Here is a 22,508-nt window from a genome sequence, read left to right on the forward strand (position 1 = left end):
TTCGATTCGACATTATATGCTTTCAAGGACAAGAATATATTCATTAGGTTTACAAAAAAAAATCTTAATGTCTTTTCTGATTGCCGTCAAAGAATTCATGAAACGAACAGTGGAATAATCGCTGGACCATTAAATCGATTCTAAAGGGAATTAATTTGAAAGTGACGCAGCAGAATAAGCGTTATTGGTAGAATAAGAGTATAATAAATTACAGTAGAAGAGATTTATTGTACTTTTTAAAACGTAATTATTACCTGAAATGTATTATTTTGCAAATGACGTATGCCATGACTTTTATTCATTTACTTTAGGTGTGATTCTTAATGTCGCCATTTTTCTTTAAATTATTCCACAGTACGATTTCTAGTAAGAAATTTATTGTTTAACATAGTTATTTTATACTGAAATAAATTAATAAAATATTTCAAAATACATATAATTTTGAATAATTGATTTTTGTATAGAATAATTTGGAATGCTCTAAAATCTTGCAGGCATAGTTAAAATGAAACATTCTAATAAAGCTTCACGAATTTGAATATTTAGTTATTCCAATATTTCTCAGTGAAGTAAAGGATATAAATTATAATGAATAACTTGAAGGCTATTTTTATTGAAAAGAATATTTTCCTGGGAGACATTCTAAGGGAGATAGACTGTATTCTGTGCTATATACTCGCAGAATTACAATAATATCGACGCAATTAGGTCGTTTCATTAAGGATAGAACTAAGGCAAATTTTCAGTGCTTTTACCTGTGCAGAAAATCTTATGACAGGGTCAGGTTTTTCGCCTTATTTTACATATACAAATACTAAATTTTAAAGAGGTATGTATTGTATTTTATCTAGGTATATATATTTATGTATGTATCCTATAAAATCATACAAATATTGACACTGATGTTGAAAACGAAGATAAGTTTCATCACCTGATGGTTATCTTCATAACCGTCGTATATATTTTAGTTAAATTTGGTATGGACAACATACAATCATACAATAATCTTGATACAGACGCATGGTTATGCTTAAGGCTCATCAGGGCTGGTAGGTCTAAAATAGGAATTGCAGGATCAAATAAGAAAGACTCCAGTGGGTATGGTTCCCCCTGACAGTCAAACAGTTCTTACAATGTGATTTCATACTGGAGTTGAGGCAGTCTTTGTAGCAGTTAGTGCCCCTGTTGCAACAATGCTGTATTATGTCCCGGAGGTTTTCGAGATGCAGTTGGTCTCCCAAGTGTGTACCAGACATAGGGCTTAGGTACGGAGCTCTAGCTAGCCAATACATCATCTTCACTTTCCAGAACAGCATTCACTAGATTAGTAAATTAGTCGTCATCCATTAAAATGTGCTGCAAACCTAAAAAAGGCAAACATAGGCCTTTAAGATTACTTCTATACCTTCCAGCAGTCACACAGCCACTGTCAAAGACATGAAGCTCTGTGCATGATATATTCTCAGACATCAAACTGCGTTACCATACGGCTCCCTTTCTCGGATGTTGGTGGATGTAGAGGTTCTTCTAGACGAAGGTACGCTGAGAGTCAGTGATAAGCTGAATTGATGAGATAAGCTGAGCTGGAATTCATCTGTGAAGAGAATGATCCACTGCTAATGCTTGATACAGAAATGATGTTTTCTGCACATGCTAAATGAGCTGTCTGAAGTACAGAAGTACTAAGGACGGAAACAGCAAGTTTTACAAATAGACCTCTTTTATGTAGTCTTCTGGAAACAATAATCTTTGAAACTCGGGTTCTTGTAGTCGTTTAGGAAGGTCACGAGAACATTACAGTTGTTGCACTCTCGTTACGTTTCGGTGAAATAGACAAATTTCGATCTTCTTTCACTGTCGAGGCAGTCGACAGTTATTTTCGTCGACCTTATCCACGTTTTCTATCTACAGATCCTATATGCTTAAACCTTTTCCATAAGTTGCACGCGACACTCGGCGTTATCCTGAAATATCTAGCTATTTGCGTATGAGACTGCCCTGCTTCCAATCTTTCAACGATTTTGCATCTCGTTTCATTATCCTGTTAGCTGGTGGTTACTGATTTAACTATGCGTTTTCGTTTTTTTTTAACTGTCTGCCTTTGAATTCTACAAAATGTTGCAAAGAAAACACTGCAAATGTGGCCAAGGAGTGAGAGCGAATGAAGCGCGAAAAATGCCCCGCGCGCTTTTAATGACGGTTACTCTGAATCCTCCGCTCACCTGCACTTGTATGCTTGCGTATCCGATTCTTAAGATTTGTATTTCTCTTAATTTTAAACATCAGTCTATAAGCTTTTATTTTACGCATACTGTTTACTTAAAATATGCAATTTTAGGCATTTAAATAGAGTTATCAGTACCAGAGTTGTTGAATGTAGAACTTGTCAATCTATAAGGTATTTCTCTCGCCTTCCTAGCGTGCCTTTGTGGTGCAGTGGTTCTGCACGCTGGGCCGGTATTCCAGAGCTCCGTGGTTTGATTCCCGGAGAAAGCGTTTGCTCATTTTTCATCGTGCCTGCTTCCAAAAATACCTAATGACCCTACGAACCTGATCACAAATTGCTGTCTTGATTCAATATGTCTTTTGTTTTTGAGAGGCAGTAGTCACCGAGAGATCGTAAAAGTGTAGTAAAAGTTTAGAAAGCTTTGGTTTATTTCCAAGGAAGACTTTGATTGCTTTTGACTTCTAAGTTTCTTACTTAAATGACATTTGATTTGAGAGACAGCTAAGATTTTGTTTCTGTTTTGGAAGGTTTTACTGAGGATTATTTGCAATATGTAGGAGGATAATAGAACTACCTGAAACTAATGCTTATTTTGATTAACAGTGTGTTACTAAGAGGGGATGCAAATAACGTTTTTGTTGACGTTAAGATTATTCATTTAAAATATTATTCTTGCACATGAGGAAGTGCTAGTGCTGCATAGTTATTTACCTCTGTCTATTAATATTGATTTCTATTAATAGTGATTGTTCTTTTATTTATTCTGTTTATATGCATTTACCTTTTACTTTCTAGAGATCTGAAATGTTGCAGAAGAATATTCCACTGATTTAGTGTTCAAACATTAGTCTCTCTTTTTTCCACCTCTTGACTTCGCTGTTAAATATTTTTGTACATACTTGTTAATTTGATTACTTGCTTGCATTTGTTCGTTTCTAAATCAATATTCTTAACTGTCTCACTCAGCATTCTTATTTGTGATTCATGTGTAGTTTACATATTTTACTCTCTGTTTTTTTTCTTGTAGACACTGTTTACTTGCGCTCAAGTTTTTATTTTTTATTTCGTATTTGCTAAACTGTAACTATTTATTATAAGTTTAATATGAAATAAAAAAGGTTTGCATTAGTGATTTAAAATAAAACACGCTACTACTATATCATCCACTCTGTTCACCAACGACATTCAAAGGAAAGCAACTAGTAATTAAATGATTATATAAAACTTATACATATTTTTGCTGTTTCATGGACATTAGTAAAGAAATCTTGAAATCAATGTAAAAACTAAAATTTATCACATGAAAAACGCACTGAAAAATAAATAAGTAAAAAACTATTCGGAAACAATTTTATAAGCACTTACTTCTTTTTCATAGACATCTTACAGTGATACTTACGTATTAACGCAACCACTTTGGCGCATTTCGGCGATTTTTTACAGATGAAAAATAAAAGTCACTTATTAAGTGCAAGTTGGTTGTTTTTACGACATTTTTCGAAAAGATTCCTGAAGTATCGATAATTATTGTAAGTCGGCAAACATTATCAACATATGAAAGTGAACATACTCGTATTTTAGCAATTTAAAATGAAATTTTTAATTTTTAAATAAGAATTACATAATATATTAAAAACTACAATATTTACATTCGTCTCCAAACAAATTCTGTTTTCTTTCAAATAAAAGTCAGAGAATTGCAGAAACATGACATCGCTCAAACATGTTCCTGAAGAAATTTTACCGTAGTTTCCTCCATCACTGGCAAATTTCATAAATGCATATTTTAAAATTAAGGTATAAAGTGTCACGATTTCTTATAAAAGCCTTGGAATGCAACAAAAGAACGCAGGCGAAAATGCTGACGTTGCTTGACTGAAGAATTGTCATGAATACGGTTGCCTGAAGAGCCTTTAGATTTAGAGAACAGGCTGAATTCTTCCATATGTAATGTGGTTTTCCATATGTAACGTATATACAAACCAATTACCCTTAGAAAGTCCTTCACGAAGGCGTCCCTCCCCTTAGGCAGATAGCCCTCGAGGTTTTGCCGTAATCATATAAACCAAACCCTTACAGCTACCAATATTATTAAATCCATTTCTAAATAAAAATTCAGCAAAAACTAAAATCTGTTATAAACCGAAATTTAAAATCGCTATCAAATTAAGCTGTACATAATCTTAAATTTTGTGAGTAACTGGTTGTCTAACTTAGCTAGGCGTATCAAGATGAGTTTCAATTCATCTTCGCTTCCATTCGAAAAATAGGGGTGAGAGTAGTCTTGAATAATTAAACACTTTTATTGCTTTTAGTTTCTCAGTTTTCCAGCTTAAACACATGTGGCGCTCTGGCAGCAAAGCGAATTTTACTTTAGTGCTCAGTTGTTGTACTATTCTGAAGTAATCGCAAAATTTTTTCCGTCAGTAGCGCTGTCACCTTTATGAGTGAAACAAATTCTTAATTTCTAAACAACACAATTGAAAATACCAGGATACAAAAAGGGCTGTATACTCTGATAATTTTAAACTGAAAGTTGTCCCTTATCTTGAACATTTTTAATGGATGGAAAAGGATATTATCTGCTAAGCGAAAGAAAGCGATATTAATCGTGAAATAGAAGACGATTTCATTTCTAGCAGAAAATAAATTTCGAGATGGCTAGAAAATTCAGAGTCAAATTTTGATGTTAAGAATTTTGATTAATGTGTACTAGGATTAAATAAAATAAAAATTACAATATTTCAATTATTTAAGCTGTAATATCATTCTGAAATCGAATTGTATCGAAATGATTTTATACTCGCATATAAGCGGATTCCCTAACTTCATTTGTAAACCAATTGCTAAAATTTTTCAGCTTATTCACTGTAATTGATTTAATGCATTTAAGTACTTAATAAAGTTTCGCATGACTAATTTTACTTAAATTAACAAGTAAAAAATGTTTTAATATATCTCAGCTTCATTAAAAAGGAATTTTCTATCTACCGTTAAAGAAAATGCATTAAACAGAAATAGTAACACATACCTGCGAAGACTGAAGAACGGCGTTTGTAATCATATAGGCTTCTTCCAGCTTACTGTCGTCTCTGGGATTGACACAGAACAGTAAATGAGTGATACCGAGAAGAGGAAATAATAGAGCCGTGGCTTTCATTGCTCGTCTGGAAGAAAACGATTCAACGCTTCAAATTTCTCTACATTTAATATTAGTCTGTAAATGCCAGATATCAAATTTACGAAGTATGCAACTTAAAAAACAGCTTAAAGTTTTAATACAACCAAAATATATGACATCTATTCCTCAGAGTGAGTAAAAATTGGGCGACCACTAAATATCGATAGCTCGTTATGCGCTCGAATTTTAGTGAATAGCCTATCTGCAAGGGAGATTTAAGATTTACTCCATTTTTAACGTGAATACCAGAAAATTACCGTAGAAAGCTTTCCACGAAGACATCTCTCCCATTAACCAGACACTCTTGCGTAATGCCGTAATCAATCAGCCAACTAGTCTGTAAAGCCCAATTAAGTAAATCACTAGAAATACCTTTCTACTTTACGATTAACTGGAGGAAAGTAAATTTTTAGTATCGTTAGCAAGGAATTACTCACGAAAGATGAGGGCTTACAAGCATTATGAAATCATCTTGAAGATTGTCGTTTTGAGTCTTATTTCATATTTTAAAGGGGAAAATGTGCATATGATATATAAACTAATAATTAAGGAATAAAATTTCCTCTGAAGCACACAGATATGATCGTTTTTTGATATTTATTAAATAAAGAATAACAGCTTATTATACAATTGATGTAAATGAACCATCATTGGCTTGCTGTTTCTTCATCTTAGTAACAGATATTTTCTTTCCAAAAACAATGACATCATCCTTAAAGTTTCCGATTTATTAATGTTTAATAGCAATTCAACAACCTTCATTCCAGGAGAAATAAAATTATTCATAGTGCTGCAACCAAGACATTAAAAAAATTCAGTATATGGCAGATATTCAGTCTAGGATCAGTATATGACAGATATGATAACAGTCCGACAGAGATAGTAGACTGCTACAAACGTAATGTTATGACTAAAGAACTCTCAGAGTAATATGCATCTGCTAGAATCCAAAATTCGTCTGTATGGGTGTCCTGTAAAAATATCGTCTATATAAACTTAAACTTATGCAAAGATTAAACAAACAGTAATTCGGCAAAGTATTGCAGTTCGCAGCATGGCTTATAATCATAATTAGCACCTCACGTATAACAAACAAACAAACAAAAAGCATTTATTAATTTACTTTTGAATTTAAGTATCAGTCGATACTCTGTATTGGGCTCTGTTGTGTGCTACCAGACGCTACCAGATGAAATGATGGGAAATGATTGTAGCTATACAGTTCCTTAAGATTATACAAAAACGTTGGGTTTAGCTCGCGAACTGCAGACGCTTACCTCTTTACTGGACATTCTCCTACTCAATAGTCGAGACAAACTCGCCTAACCTATGGTGTCATCCTTTCTCGTCAACAGTCAACAGCAGTATGGCTTAGAAGGAGGTTCCTGTAAATCCCGTGTTAGAATGTATAGGATTCCACACAGTGGTAAAAATTTTCGAAAATGGCGAAGTAAATAAATAGAATCTGACTGATATGATTACAGCCCATCACTAACAGATCTCATAAAAATTTTTGGGAACGATATAATGGCAATACAAAGCTTCTTCTTGTATTCATAAAAGCTAACTCAGTTCTTTCTCAAGTACTTAATATCATGCTAGGTCATCTAGAATGAATAAAAAACAGTAAAATAAGAAGGTTTACTTCAATTTCACAAGTAATTAATCTCTTAGTAAAATATTTATATATATTAAAAAAAAAAAAATTCTTCAAGCACTGTATTTTTGTGAACTCTGGCTTCGTGCATCACATAGCAAATTTCAGGTTTAAAAATGTATAGAGATCTTCAAGATTTTACCTTCAGTACGATAACTCGGCATTTAAATTTTCCTCTACCAGCTCTGCATTCTACCTATTATACATTATGAGTATTTAGTTTCAATGTTTGGAAGGAATTGCTAAAAGGAACAGTATTTCCCAGACTTTTGATTCACTCTATTGTAGTTCTAGATTTAATTAAGCTGCTACTTGTTAAGTATAATTAGTATGATATAAGTAGGTAGTTAATAGAAATGCAATTCTTTCTCAGTCTTTTAATAAGAACTAAACATCGTGCAAATTACCTTTTCCTTATTCACACTGTTGCGAAATGCTCAGCTGCGGTGAGATAGCTTCTTTGCAAAGCGGTGTTAGGGTTGCCAGAAAGTTGTACTGAAATGCAGGGTTGCCACATTTGGTGCAAAATCATTTGGTGATATTTTGCGACAAAATTGGAGATATGGCATAGAAGGAGCGAGAACATTCTAAAACGCATTCTTAGCTATTTTCCCGAGAATCTTCTCGAAGGTAGGTTAAAGCTACATATACCTGCCTGTACGCGTAGTAGTAGTACAGTACTTGAATTACAGTAGTAATGTAATAGTGATTTGAGCTCAGAGATTAGCTTGAGAGCGAGCGGGAGCTGAACTTTAGTGCTTTGCCGTGAAGCTGTTCTCACCGTAATAGCTTGATAATCTGAAGGCTGTGTTGCTGAATGTTTCAGCGTGTTTATCGTAGTTTTTCGACGACAGTAAACATATTTTTGGAACTGTCTTGAATAGTGCTAGCGAATAAATTGTGTTTTGATTGTTCATCAATGTGTTGTCATGAATTACTTTCAATGCACGAATCCGTAGAACGCAACAATACTACAGGTGATTTTTAAAAACAATGATATGTTCTTATGTTAAATGTTTAGCATTTAAAGAGAAGAATACTATTTTTTTATTTTTTGCCTTTTAACTAGACAATATTTTTAATAAGTAAAGGAAATTGCTTTAACAAATAAAATAGCAATTTACAACGTTATATTTATATAAATTTCAATGCAAAAATAAAGATCAGTTGCTTCTCAGTGAAAATACGTAATTTCCTTTCAAAAGTAATAAAAAAAGAAGAGCAATTTTGCTTTAAATAGTTTAACAGTGCAATATGAAATACATCTTAATTTAAATTAATCAGTAAAAATAAATATCAACGAAATAACTTGAAAGATTTCTCTTTCGAAATGTTTCATGAGCGCCTCAGAGATGGTTAGATTTTAAAACTGTTTGAAAACAAGAATCTTCTATAGATGTAAAGCACCGCTTACCTTACTTGAACAATTTCAAATGTAGAACTGGTTTTCATTTTTGTGACAAGAATGCGCACAATGTTCACCAAGAATATCAAATTAATCTGTTGGGAAGTGAAAATCATAAATATTAAAAAACATCCAGTGTACATACTGAATAATGCAATATCATAACAACTGTAATTCAATTTTCGTTAATATACTATATGTCAGTTTACAGAAAAGTACGGTAATCCCCGAAATATATATAATTCGCAGTTATGAGGCCATAGAGCAGTCTCAAATAGATTCAAAACGCAAAGCCTTATGCACTCGTAACAAACTTAAAAAAGCCGCAACTACTCTTTAGAAGAAAAGTTGAAAGTTACTGATATGAGTAGTTATAAATGATCCTCATGAGGACATTCTAAAAACAACAAAAAAGAAATGTAAGTTTTTAATATGACAAATCACATAAAAATAATAAAGAATTAAGAAGATATGTCTAAGTTAGCAATTTTAATAATTTTTCAGAAGCTCCCGTTATTTACTCGCTCAAACTTTCAAACTGGAGATTCATATTTTTTCAAATAAAAAGGAAATATTCCTCAAAATGGCGAGAACAAATTATACATTAAAAATATTATTACACAAACGAGGAGACTTTGAGATAGATTAAAAGTTTATAATAAAAAAAGCCTTAAAAATGTAATTTTTTTTAAAAGGAAGACGCATATAAAATGAATTTTTTTGAGAACACGATGATTTAAAAAATGACGAGAACAAATTCTGTATTTAAAAACCATTAATACATGAACGAGGACTTATCATAAAAGAGATTTAAAAATGGATGAAATTAAAAATATTTATAAATTTTTTGATAAAATCATTTAAGTACTTAAAATAATAAAGATGAAATATGGAAAAAAAGAAAAATAAGCAACCTTAACGAGCCTGTTGAATGATAAAAACTCACTATTAAGCACACACTATCTCTTTGTAAGCGAAATATTATTTTTAATCTGCCAATAAGTACTTTATCTTTTAATAAACAACTTCTTTGCTCTTTGTACTTAAATGTATCCATGTACTTAAAATACCGAGATTAGTTAAATATATAAAGCATAGATAGAAAAAATATATAAAAATCGAAAATTAAAAGTAATTAAGATTTTTGAACAAATTTTAGCCAAATACTTCAAAACCATTTTTTAATATAATATTTACGATTTCTTCTGACGTATCCGTTTTTATTAGGATGCAATAATTCTCTATTTTATCAATATTCTTAATTATGAAACGTTTTTAAAGAGTTTAATATTTGAAAACTTCATTCCAATCTGGAATCTTTTGAAACATTCTACAGTAATTTTCGATAATTTTTTATATCTAGGAACTAATGTCATATTTCATTTATCCGAGTTCTCTTTAACGAAACTACTGTTTAATGTTTGAGATTCTGAAATGTTTTTACCAACCCATTTAAAAAATTTAATTATAAACTTTTCAGATAACATTTGATATCTATAAATGATATCACAATGAATTAAGTGCTCCTTCTCAAAGGTAAATCTTTCTGATAGTCTTTGATAGGCACAAATATCATGCCAATCTGCTCTGCCTTTATATTCTAAGATAATAAGGCTCTGATAATATCTGACCCTTTGAAATAATTGTCCAATTCACACCAGTTTCAAAATTTCTAGCCAAACATTCAGATAATTTATCTATCCTCGAAACTTATGATAATTTGATATTCATTTATATAGTATAATGTTTTCCAATTCGTAATCATAATATTTATTTATTTTTTCCTATGAAATTAAAATTTTATCCTAAATATTTATTTTTTAGCCGCTGTAAAAATGAGTTTACCACGACCACATTTTAAGATAATAACTTCTTTTTTCATTATCTACTGGACGTATTTCAAAGATATCATTTTATATTTTACTGCACTTCAATCATTCAATTTAAGAGTTTCAGAGTAGGATCCCAAGATGTTGAATTCTTTCATTACTTATTAAAATGATATAATTTTAAGATTGGCCTAATGCTGTTTCGTGAATTCTATTTCTAAAATAAAGCGTTTATCATCTGTGGGTGATAATGATTATTATTTTAAATATTAAATTCTTTCTTTAAAAATTTATGTATAGTTTTAACTTCATCCACTGAAAACATTTTTTTTTTGTATAATTTGTCCTTGTACGGGTATTAATGTTTTTTTAACACATAATTTGTTCTCGTCCTTTTCTTTTTAAATCATCGTATTCTCAAAACAATCCTTTTATATGTGGCCTCATTTTTAAAAATAATTTAAGGACATTTTTAAGGCTTTTCTCATTAGAAAATTTGAATCTCCTTCAAAGTGTCGTCGTTCGGGTATTAATTGATTTTAATGTAGTACTATAATATAATTTAATAATATAATTTTCTTCGGATATTTTATTTTTTTAGAAAAAATTTGAATATCCAGTTTAAAGGTTTGAGCTGTAAAGAATAGGACTTCTGAAAATTATTAAAATCGCTAATTTTGACATATCTTTTTAATCTGCTTTATTTGTTTCATACGCTTTCTTACTATAAAAAGTTACATTTTCTTTTTTGTTTATATTTTAAGTTGTTACTGTTACATATCATGATATATTTCAAAGTATCCTCGGGCGAATCATTTTTAAATACCAATGTATGAAAAGGAGAAAATATATATCAGCAACAACTCGAGATTTAAATTGACCTGTTTCGACTACGGAGGTAGAAAATTATATTTTTACCTCTACGATTTCGATGCTGAGTACGGAAAAGATCGCATTCTTGAAAGCATACAATATTCATTAATGCTAAAGGCCGCAATTATTACCAAAGAACGTCTGGGGCCTACTTCAGAGATGGAGAAATTATTCTCTGTTGGCAGAAGTGCATACCGTTGACTTTTCTGATTGTCAGCAGAAGCCGAGACCTTTATATAAAGATTAACCACAGAACACAACATCGAGCGGTTGGAGATCGCTAGCAGCCATAGCTATACCAATGTATCTAGTTACAGGATCATCTACGATGAAAAAAGCGTGTTACCGCGCAATCTACTCTTTATCTATTTGTGATATACTACTAACACCAACGTCAAGATGACATCTGAAACGATCTCGACTACCCCCAGATTTCAACATCAAGAACATGAGAAGTTACCAGAGCGCAGCATTTCTGTTTACAACTGTTCACATCCACTGTCAACTGTCCCTTTACACAGCCAGTTCAGATGACATGTTTTTATTTGAAAATTATCCAAAAGAATATCCACACAGAAGCAAAGTGAAATAATACAATTCGTATATACGTATAATAAATATTGAAACTTCTTAGGAAGTTATATTTAAGCAATTTACAAATTCTATTTGTATAAAATTTGAGTTATGAAAGGTTTATGGAACGCATTACGTACGGAATTCGGGCTTTAGTGTACTTGGTACACTACTCCGCAAAAAGATATAATAGAGAATTATAAATGGATTATATCACTGCCTTGAGTAGAAAACAGAAATTATTTTTTTTATGGAGCATTTATTGCAAAAATTAAATTACCATACTGTTTTTCAACATTATCTCTGTATAGTTCTATATCCCGTGATATCTACGCATTTAATATAGTATCGTCGGAATTAACTGATATTTTCTGATGGCTGCGCAGCCACGCACACCCGGTGGATACTGTTCGTCTTCCTAGAATTTTGTGCACCTAACTCTCAGGACCAGAGATGATAGATACTCTGTAGAAAAGTTGGATAATCAGCATCATAACGTCCGAAAAGCTATCAGCAAGCATCGACACGTTTTTATTTCATTTCAGGTGTCAAATCTTTGCCTGGTCATCTTTCAAACACTTTTCGGAACTACAGCTCACAATTGTTAAAGTGACAGATTGATCGAATCTCACCAGTAGTGATACCACCCAGTTGATGACAATGCTCTTGCTTTTTTTACATTCTGGAGAATCTGCAACATTACCTTCTAGGATTGCTGAACCCTGCAGAGAAGACGTTTTAGAGCGAAGAACATCGATCTTCATCCTGTCAATAAATTGTTGCATACGACTTGCAAAACCTGTCAACGCACGTAAATTATCAAATGACAATGAATCTGTATAGGTGTCGCTCCTACGCTTAAGAAGAATCTTACAATACTTCATCGCAACTTGCTTCTCCCTTGTTCCACACGTTCCTATGCATGCTGCAACCAAGGACAGCAGCGCCACAGCCGGTGTAACAGGAGGGGTATCACCGACATTTACAGACGCACAGAGCAACAAAACTTTTAGAATTTATGGGAGGCACTACGCAGCAGAATTTTTAGAATTTATGGGAGGCACTGCGCAGCAGAATTTAGCGCCAGAAAAGCTTTTAGAATTGAGAGAGGTGCAGGGCAGAAGAATGTAGGACCCACAGGAAATGCAACGGGCGGAAAAGCATTTGTCATCGACATTTGCTGCAAGCGTGCTAACATCACCTATAAATAGCTTGAAGCCATTATTCTGCACACTCCGTTTGCCAATGATATCCATTGTACATGCATTTTATAATACAAATTTTCCGTTTTTAACTGGAATCTGGTTGTAGTACAACTAAATGGGAGATATTTGTGGGTAGAGATATTAATAGCACCTACAGTATAGTATATAAAATATTAACTTCCTCAAATTTAAACACTTCTTTAAGAAATATCAGATACTTTATTAAGTAATTTCATGTGATTGTTTCTGTTATTTGTTATAATACTGCTAAAACGAGGAATCATGATCAAGTTCAAGTTAGATGATCTAAAGACAATTTTATTTTCTAATCATATGGTTACTATAAATATGAATACCACTAAGTTATTGTCCATTAAGAGAATCTTTTTCAATTTCAAATGAAAAAAACTTTAACTTAATGCAGCTTAACTTCATTTAACGAATTTAAGATTGTTTTAGATAACTTTAAAATTTCTGTAACAAGACAGTCACCATTTTATTCCTGTTGACATTATCTTACGTTACTTCCGTCCACATATCTAAACTAAATTATAGTATTCTGTTATGTTCTGAGCTTTAAATTTGTTAAAAAATGTGCATAACCTGATTCCATCAAAATTACAAAATACATTCTTGTTGCAACTGTTTCTCCTGGATAACAAATTTAAGGTTGTTTTAGATAACTTTAGAATTTCTGCAACAAGACAATCACCATTTTATTCCTGTCGACATTATTTATATCTCACGTTACTTACGTCCATATATCTAAACTAAATTATAGCATTCTGTTATGTTCTGAACTTTAAATTTGTTAAAAACCGTGCATAACCTAATTCCATCAAAATTACAAAAAACATTCTTGTTGCAACCGTTTCTCCTGGATAAAGATCACTGAAAACAGCCAGCACTTCTGAGAATTTAAATACATACTGTTACTGAGCATCATATTTTTATGATAAGTGCTTCCACAGAAGACCAAAATCAGCTGGAATTATGAGTGGTGTTTTTAAAAAGACAGGTTCCCCGACGTAGCAACAGCAAGCTTTTACAATGATTATTGACTAAATTTCACATTATTTCTAGAATTTATTTAAAGATACAAGAACATATGAACTTACTCCTAGTGCTCCTATCATAGGGCCGGTAATGATCCATACATAAGGAGATTTTCCATAGCCTTCCCAGCAGTCTGTGGTTAGCTTAGAAGACATAGTACAGCACCAGCTGATGATCAACAACAACGGAATACCTGCAAAAATAGGACACTTAGTACGATATATGTAACTTGACATACACGTTAATAAATTCTCATATTAATATTAAAATACTTGACACTAAGCAATATATTTCAATTACTTCTAGTTAAAGTGAAATACATTTTAAGACGGGGTTTCTTTCTTTTATGATACCCGAAAGTTTGGGCCATTATCTACTGAGTCAAGTACAAACTATAATAAAGCAAGACCACTGGATTGGAAAAGCTAATCAGGATCCCGAATGGAAATTATAAGGAAGAATTTTTATTTGAAGATATCTGTTTTGTGGCTGAAAATGAACAGAAATAAAAGTTCATCTTTAAGATTTGTTAGAAAGACATGCAAACCGGGATCATCTTTGAATATATTCTGACCGTTTTACGTTAACTCAATATCTTTAGCTTTTATTTCACAGATATAGCTTTTGCGACAATATATGTATCTGTTTATACGGAAACCTAATTATAATTTTGAAATTTAAATATTTGTATAAAATATTCATAACATTTTCAAGTATTATATGTGAACAAGCAATCGCAGAATTTGGAAACTTAAACAGTAATCTATGCATATGCGTGTGAATACAGTATATGAGCATTATATAAAACTGCTGAAGAATGCCTTAATACTGTGATAACAATGAATAACGAATGACTCATTTTAAATTATGAAACTGTTACTGCTTTCATCAATATCTGGAAGTATCTCGTAAATAATTTTCTTTTATCAACTCCAAATAAACTGATTTTAAATTAATAAAAGAACTTTATTTGGAGATTTTACCAAATAATGAATATCATTCAGTAACAAGCATGAGTTAAAGTTTGTTTCCGAAATGAAATTTATGCCACACAAAGTATTTGACATAACACACATGCTTTCCACGCTTTGGCCTATCTAGACTGCTGTCTGTCTGCTGCTGCTTTCTTACTACAAAGTTATCAAAAATGTAAGCCTTTTGGAACAGGCACATTTAATGTGCCGACTTGTGTGTAGCCGCAACATGTTACAGAAAATAAAACTGAAGATTTAATCTGCTTTCTCCAATTTACTATTCATTATGGATACACAATTCTACGCCATCCAAATTCCTGCTCCTGGTCATTGCTTCTGAGTTTGAATATTACATATATATGTGGTAATACCTTCTTGAAAAGACATCTAAGAAACTACTTGAAAGGACAGCAAGTTAAATTAAATTTAAAGTATTTACATTTTTAACAAAAAAGTTAGTTATAAACTGAATTCTTCAATACATTTTTATTTACGTCTTTATCGTCGTCGTTCTTTTACTGCATCTTGAGTACAACTCATCTAATTGCCAACTCACAAAACGAAAAATAAAACATTAAAAGAATTATACGATGAGCCATCTGTACTCCATCTGGTATTCAACATTGGCACATATATATACAGGGTATCTCGTAAATGTTGCAACAAACTTCTAGGGAAGGTAGGGCACATCATAAGGATTAAGAATTGCATAGGAACCCACACCCGGAAATGTCTGGGTAAGTGGTAGCAGAGGTAGAAGATGGGAAAAGAAACAAGAGTGATTAATTTGAAACATTTATTGGACGTGAATACAAATGGTGTACGCCAGCTTGAATGTTACGACAGATGCCAAACATGCCTGACACCGACGGACCATTGATTACCGGACATGTTCAAACACACCGGGAGTTCCTTTGATTGTAGCAACTGGGCAGGCCAGTCTTGCCACAAGATCCATTTCAGACACAACAGGATCGTGATATACTACACTTTTGATGGCTTCCCACAACCAGCATTAAGCAGTCGCCAACCAAACCTGCTCAGACATTAACTTTGAAGCGTTGTTGTGCCGCGTGGTGACGCACACCGTGGGGTTTTCTTGAGCCCACAAATGCTGATTGAATACGCCATCCCTATTGAATATGCCTTCATCCGCAAACAACACATAAGCTTGGAAATTAACATCACAGACATTTTCTTGGAGAAACCCCTGTGCACATATTCAGGATGATCATCAGGGAGCACTAATGGAACCTTTGGAGACGAAAAGCGTGGAAGGACTGCGTTCAAGAAACGCTGGACACTGGTACGAGACATTCTTAATTAAGACCCAATGGCACGTATGCTGGTCCTTGGACTACTCTCCACCGTATCAAACACTTTCTTCCCAACGACCGAGTGAGTCGATCGTCGCCTGCACTCACTTGTGCTGCCACTTCCTAATGACCCGTAGTTGCACAAATTTTGATGCAGACTTGCAAACAAACTGTGTGTTGGTTGATATATGTTGGGGAAGCGTTCTCGATAAATGCGTGCGGCAGCTCGTCCATTACCCTCAGCTGTTCTATGCACTAAGTTATGTCTGCAAGCTCTCTGTTCGTACACCTTTCCATTCTCTTCGTATGGTACCTACCGCTCGAATGACGCAATCCTCATTTTCCACTAGCACTCTCCTGCACAAAACACCATGGCGGCGTACAATAACGTTTCTGCGCGTGGATTCCTATGCAATTCTTAATCCTTACGATGTGCCGTACCTTGAAGAAGTTTGTCGCAACATTTACTGGACACTGTGTATTATACATACATATATATATACGTATATATATATATACACCAAAGTATCGGAAGGTACGGAACTACAGTACGGAACACTGTGGTTCCGCACCTTCCGATACGTACCTCCGATTCCGGTTCAGTACGGAACCACAGTATCTAAGCAACTTTTTAGCGTACGAACTAGGAATTTTCTCTTACCGTTTTTCTAAATTTTGCAGCTCAATGCGCTAAGTTTTTGACCGCATAGGTCTTTTATAGTTTGTTCTCTTTTCTTTAATTACATATATATACACTTCTGGTGCTGCCAATTCCAACCGAAAATACACAAAATTTCAACGATCTGAGGCTACTCGTTTCTGAGGTATGGCGGGATACATATAAGTATTTACGTACAGACATCACGAAAATATCTCTTCTAAATCCATTTTACAAACCTTTTTTTGAAAAAGACTCCTTTGTTCTGTCCTTATGTACAGATGCCACGCAAAAAATCGTCAAATTGCATTCGATAACGCTCAAAATGGATATTTTCGTTGAAATACGATACCCCAAATTTTTCGTGATTACAATACTTCCTTTACTTGGTACCAAGGAAGTAAAAAGAAGAATTTTACCTCTAAATATTTTGTAGCTGGTTTTAACCTCTAAAAATTATTTGTAATTCTTCTAAATATTTCGTAACCAAACAATTTACCGCATCTCAAAATAGTCTTATAGCCGTTTAAGAAGTAAAGTACGCTTATCGATATTGAGAAACATGATTAAAAGTACCATGATAAATTTAAATTTAAAAAGAAATCATTATAAATTAAAGAACATTTTAGGCAGATTTCACTCTGATATGAATGAGCTTCGTTATATGAATGAATATTTTAATACCATTATCATTTTTTCCATAACTGTAATGTACAATGTATTGTTCAAAGATGGTGTTCGAGATGTTTTCAGATTTTATCAAAAGAGAAAAGAAAAAAGAGTTTGAAGAGAAATCTTCAGAGAGCAATTTAGAAGAAATCACTTTAAGAGCTTCAAACTCTACTTTCGTAAGATTCTTCAGATACCGATATCAATTTCAGGTTTTATCTCTCGCTTGGCATCCAATTTGTAGAAAAAGTCTTTTGGGAGCATTATCACTTACGAGTTTCTAGCTCTTTGTATTTTCTTGAACAACACACAGGTGGGAGAAAAGGCAAAGAGGAACATAATACAACTTTGTTCGTAAGAATTTCTTAAACAATATATCACAAGACACATGGGTGAAAAGAAAAACTCTGAAGAATATACTTTGTTTCTCATGTTACAGATAAAAGCTTGAATTTTGAATCACTTTTAATGATTACTTTATTGTATGCTAAATGAATGAAATTGATATGAAAATGATTTATTTGAAATGAAAATGAATTCATTCGGTACTAAATATGCGATATATGACGCTAGAAATGTATATTTTTTAAAATTACAATTATGCATTATAATTTAATTCAATTAAATCTGTTATTTAAAACGAAATGAAGATTTGATATTTTCAGAAACATTTTAAATTACTCATTAAATTCGAAAGGTAAACTAAACATTTTTCATTTTTCCGAATGACGACATTCTGAAAACTGACTCAACGACATTTCCCAGGTCATGCGGATGATATGCCCTTGATAACGTAACGTAGCGTACGGTTCAAATATTTTGGTAAGACTCTACTAAAAACATTTTTAACGTCAAAACTAGGAGGCGCACCAAAAACACTAACATAGCTGCTTCTTTTTAAAATTCTTAGGTATATTTTTTTGGCATCGTAATTTTACTGAAGTCGTATTTTTGTGTAATTCGCCTTGCTTTGCACTACTTTTATCCAATCTCAAAGAAATGTTATTTTGCTAAAATATTCCAAAGAAACGCGTAGTGTACTTAAAGTGCGGATATTTTTATTACATATTAATATTCTAATAAAACGAAACATTTAAATTAGTTAAAGTATTAATTTAAAATTTTATTGTGGAAGTACTGTAGACTTGGCTGAGTTTTTAACAGCATAAGAATTGTGCTCGACAAAATTACGTGGTGCGATATTCTTACAGCACACACGTGATGCAGATTGATTAGAATTTGGAAGGCAGATGGCGTTAGGGTTAATATTTACTTTTGGCTTTAATGCTTTCTTTTCAGATGATGAGGAGTAGCGATACTAATGAATGATACAATTTCTACTCATGAATTGCAAGAAACTAAATATTGTATTGTGCATGTACGCTCATAACTGAGCTCAATTAATAGGTTACTCGAAGAAGGTAAGGATGTTTTCGTGGAGAACTTTCCTAGGAAACGAGCTGGTATTTATGTTTGACATGGGAAAACCACGAAAACCAGCCATGCATCCAACCCGTTTGATTCTGTTGCTAGGGCAAAATACTAGCATTCAAAGCTCTTTAACCACTAGGACACTAAGCCTATATTCGAAATTCATCTTATGGGTAAAATAAAATCAGAGAATTATAAGTTATTAAATAATCAACTTTATTTTTTCTGTCTGCATAGTTAGCATTCTCATAGGAGGCAAAGGTGGCCAACCAACAAAGATGCCTCCATAACAAACTGATCACCGCTTCTGGCCTTAGTAGTGGCTAACGTCTGTGGACGGTTTGGGCCTGCCACTTGGGGGGGGGGAAGTTAACATTCTACAGATTTCTCTGATATGCTGTTCTTTCCAACCCTGACTGGCCAAGCAAGCAGTTTTTTAATAATGATAGGTGGCGTTGTATGTAACAGTATTTACTCTTAACACGAGGACTGAATGAACAGCGCGAAAACCGTTTATGTCTTGAAATAAGTAATATATGGCTTCAGAAATATTTTTTGTTAATTACAGTAATGCAAATGATTGTAAAATTTACCAAATGGATACGTTATGAATTATATCAATCCGATGTATTGTATAATATTCATTTATTTTCATTAACTAGTTTTATGTGAATGATTTTTACTGTCTTCTCACTTTCAGTTTTCCTACCATAATGCTAATTTAAAGTTCCCGCGTATTCAAATGAGATAGAAAAAGGTAATATTTAAAGGAAGGTTTTAGAATCAGAGTATGTGTCCGCCTGTTGAAATCCACGTTACTAGTTGAATCTCTTGATTACATTATTGCCGCTATTAGGCTTGTCACGCCATAATAGGTTTGAGCCAACTTGCTCGCATTTTGTCTGTGTAGCCTTTGGGCTAAATTAGAAATCACTTTGTTAAGTTAAATTCGTTACTTTTGGTGTACGACATAAACGATGATTTCTTTAAGCACAAACTGTGCCTCCTGTTAATTTATCTTAGTTAATAAAAGATCTTTTACACCCTTTCCCAAGTCTCTGTTGTGAATTCTAAGATATTACGATAATTCGCTTAAGTTTCCCGGAGTTCTTGCTTAGTTTATGTTGCCAAAGATGGTAAGTTTCTAAAGAATGATTTAATAACGATAATAAGATAAAAGCTATTAAACTGAGTTTTTTGCTTTTCAGCTTACCTTGCTAAGCAGCTGTAGTTGCCTTTTGAAAACGAAACTTAACTTGTTTATGGAATGTCAAATAGCAATATTCTAAGGTTGGTTATTTGCCAAAATAGCATGCAAGACAAATTCAGGGTTTTATGTTTATGAGTGGCAACATACATACAGTTGTTGAGTAACACAAGGTAACATTTATAAACATTTATGAGTATTTAATACAACATTTATGAGTGGCAATTGTAGCATAAAATGACGAAATGGTCCAAAATATTGGAGAGATTCTACTATAAATGTTTCTCACATAAAAGCAAGAACTGTTTTATAGTATAAGTTTTAATATGACCATAACACTCTTGAACGTAAAGACATTTATTTGCATTAGTGTAAACATGGCTTTACTTTAGCATATTTATTAACATTATTTCACCTTTATTAAAGTATTCATTTATTAAATATAACCGACTTGAAATACTTTAAATAAGTTTGCTGGTTATTTGAATACAGCAGACCACCATGCCTATGAAATACTTTATGAATGTTTTGTTTTACATTCGAGATAAATTTACTGCTCGATTTTGGTTCGCCACGAAAATTTTCTGCGTGCTTATGAAACGTAATTTCTGCCTGAACTTTCAGTTATGTCTCCTTTACGGCTAACAGCGCATGTGAAATATTTTTCAGGAAGTTTCCAAAGATTTCAAGTGCTTACTGGGTGAAATTAATAGAGTGAAAATTCCATTTTCAGTATTCGCTGAAACGGAAGTTTGCTTCAGAGGGATTTTCCTTCATCTTTCGCAGGATCGGTTTCAAATAACCGATGCGAGAAATAAGTCCTTCCTGTGATTCCCTAAGCATAAGGGTCATCAAAATTCCTTTCCGCTGCACCTGCGACGTTATCCAATCCTATGTGGGTTGTGTAGCAATAATAAATAGCGATAATAGTCACCTATCATCCAAAGGAAGCACACGCAGATTAGAAACTCTGTAAAATAGTATAATAAGAGTTTAAAAAGGCTTACGATTTGCAAGCATCAATTACCGGAAAGAGAAATGTGCTACTTCAGAATCGTTTTGGAACTGTATTGAATAAAATGCAAAAGTTTACATTAAATTAGCTCAATTTTAGTTTAATAATTAAATGAAATTTAAACTTATATTCCTGAAATTATTTGACTGTTAATGTTTTAAACATTACGGATCAGGATAGAACGAGAATATGTAGCTTTTAAACCCTCTTTGTTTTTCCAAAAAGGGTCTGTTAATCTGAAAACGGGATTTTGCGTTGGTTAACTGTAAAAGGCGTATCGCGTTTCAAATTGTTGCCACCAAATATTATCGCCCTGTATTTTATTAAAGAAATTAAATAATGAATCTGCATGTATGTATAATATGTTCCTCCTAATTCTGAGCAACGTAGTACTCCACCAGAACATATGCATCTGAAAGCTCGAATTCTAAATTTCGAATTTGTTTTAGTATTTATTTCATATTTTGTAAAACTTTAATGAATTTTTGATTAACAAATTCCGCGATTTGAAAGCAAGCAGTGGCAACACTTATCGAAGTGAAACATTTTTACCTTCAGCAAGCGAGACTGTTTCCATTCATAAAAATGTAAGATGTCTTTCAATTTTAATTAACAACCTCGGATTTGCCAAAGCAGTGTGTTGCAGCGGCCGGAAATAAAATACTTTTATCTTACACGTGCCAGCCTGCTGCTATCCATAGAAGCCTAAGATACTTTAAAATTTAATCTGGTAGGATACTGAGTAATAAAACAAGCCATTTAAAAGCAATAGAGCTCTTAAGAGTACCATTTCCTACTTTTAATGTGATTGATTTAAATAAGCATAGTTAGAAATATTCAATATTTCTATGAAATTAAACTAGCAGATTCATTAAAATCATTATATAGTTTCTGTTTTTTATGATAATTATTTTATGCCACTCGAGCGGCTAGTTTTTCTAAATAGGTAATATAGCGAATATAAAAATATATATGGCCACATTTAAGACTCTATCGGGAATTCTAAAGATATGCTGTTTTTAAATACATCCAGATTTTGATGTTGAATTGAATTCTATGTTGTGTAAGCGCAAAGAGAGTGATATTGAATAAATAAAGTAAACACATAAAAAATTAATAGCAATAATAATAATAATAATAATAATAATAATAAAGGCATCCATTTTAACCAAAGAAACTGAAAATTGATATAAAGAACTAATAAAAGACTGGAAAAAATATAAAAATGTATG

At 32.7% G+C, this 22,508-nt stretch overlaps 1 protein-coding gene across 1 annotated transcript in view; it reads right to left on the reverse strand.

Moving 5' to 3' along the window:
• The window catches only part of LOC118192468 (corticotropin-releasing hormone receptor 1-like), a 523,232-nt gene that overhangs the window by 18,291 nt on the left and 482,433 nt on the right, over nucleotides 1-22,508 (reverse strand). The window contains exons 7-9 of the mRNA XM_085825622.1: nucleotides 14,069-14,199; nucleotides 8,480-8,565; nucleotides 5,259-5,394 (exon numbers count right to left, since the gene is read on the reverse strand). Of these exons, the coding sequence (XP_085681748.1) occupies nucleotides 5,259-5,394; nucleotides 8,480-8,565; nucleotides 14,069-14,199 (353 nt within the window). The remainder of the gene's footprint in view (nucleotides 1-5,258; nucleotides 5,395-8,479; nucleotides 8,566-14,068; nucleotides 14,200-22,508) is intronic.

This window comes from Stegodyphus dumicola, chromosome 10, assembly GCF_044657685.1.
Source record: "Stegodyphus dumicola isolate Sdum_Otavi_A_Nest chromosome 10, ASM4465768v1".
NCBI lineage: Eukaryota > Metazoa > Arthropoda > Arachnida > Araneae > Eresidae > Stegodyphus > Stegodyphus dumicola.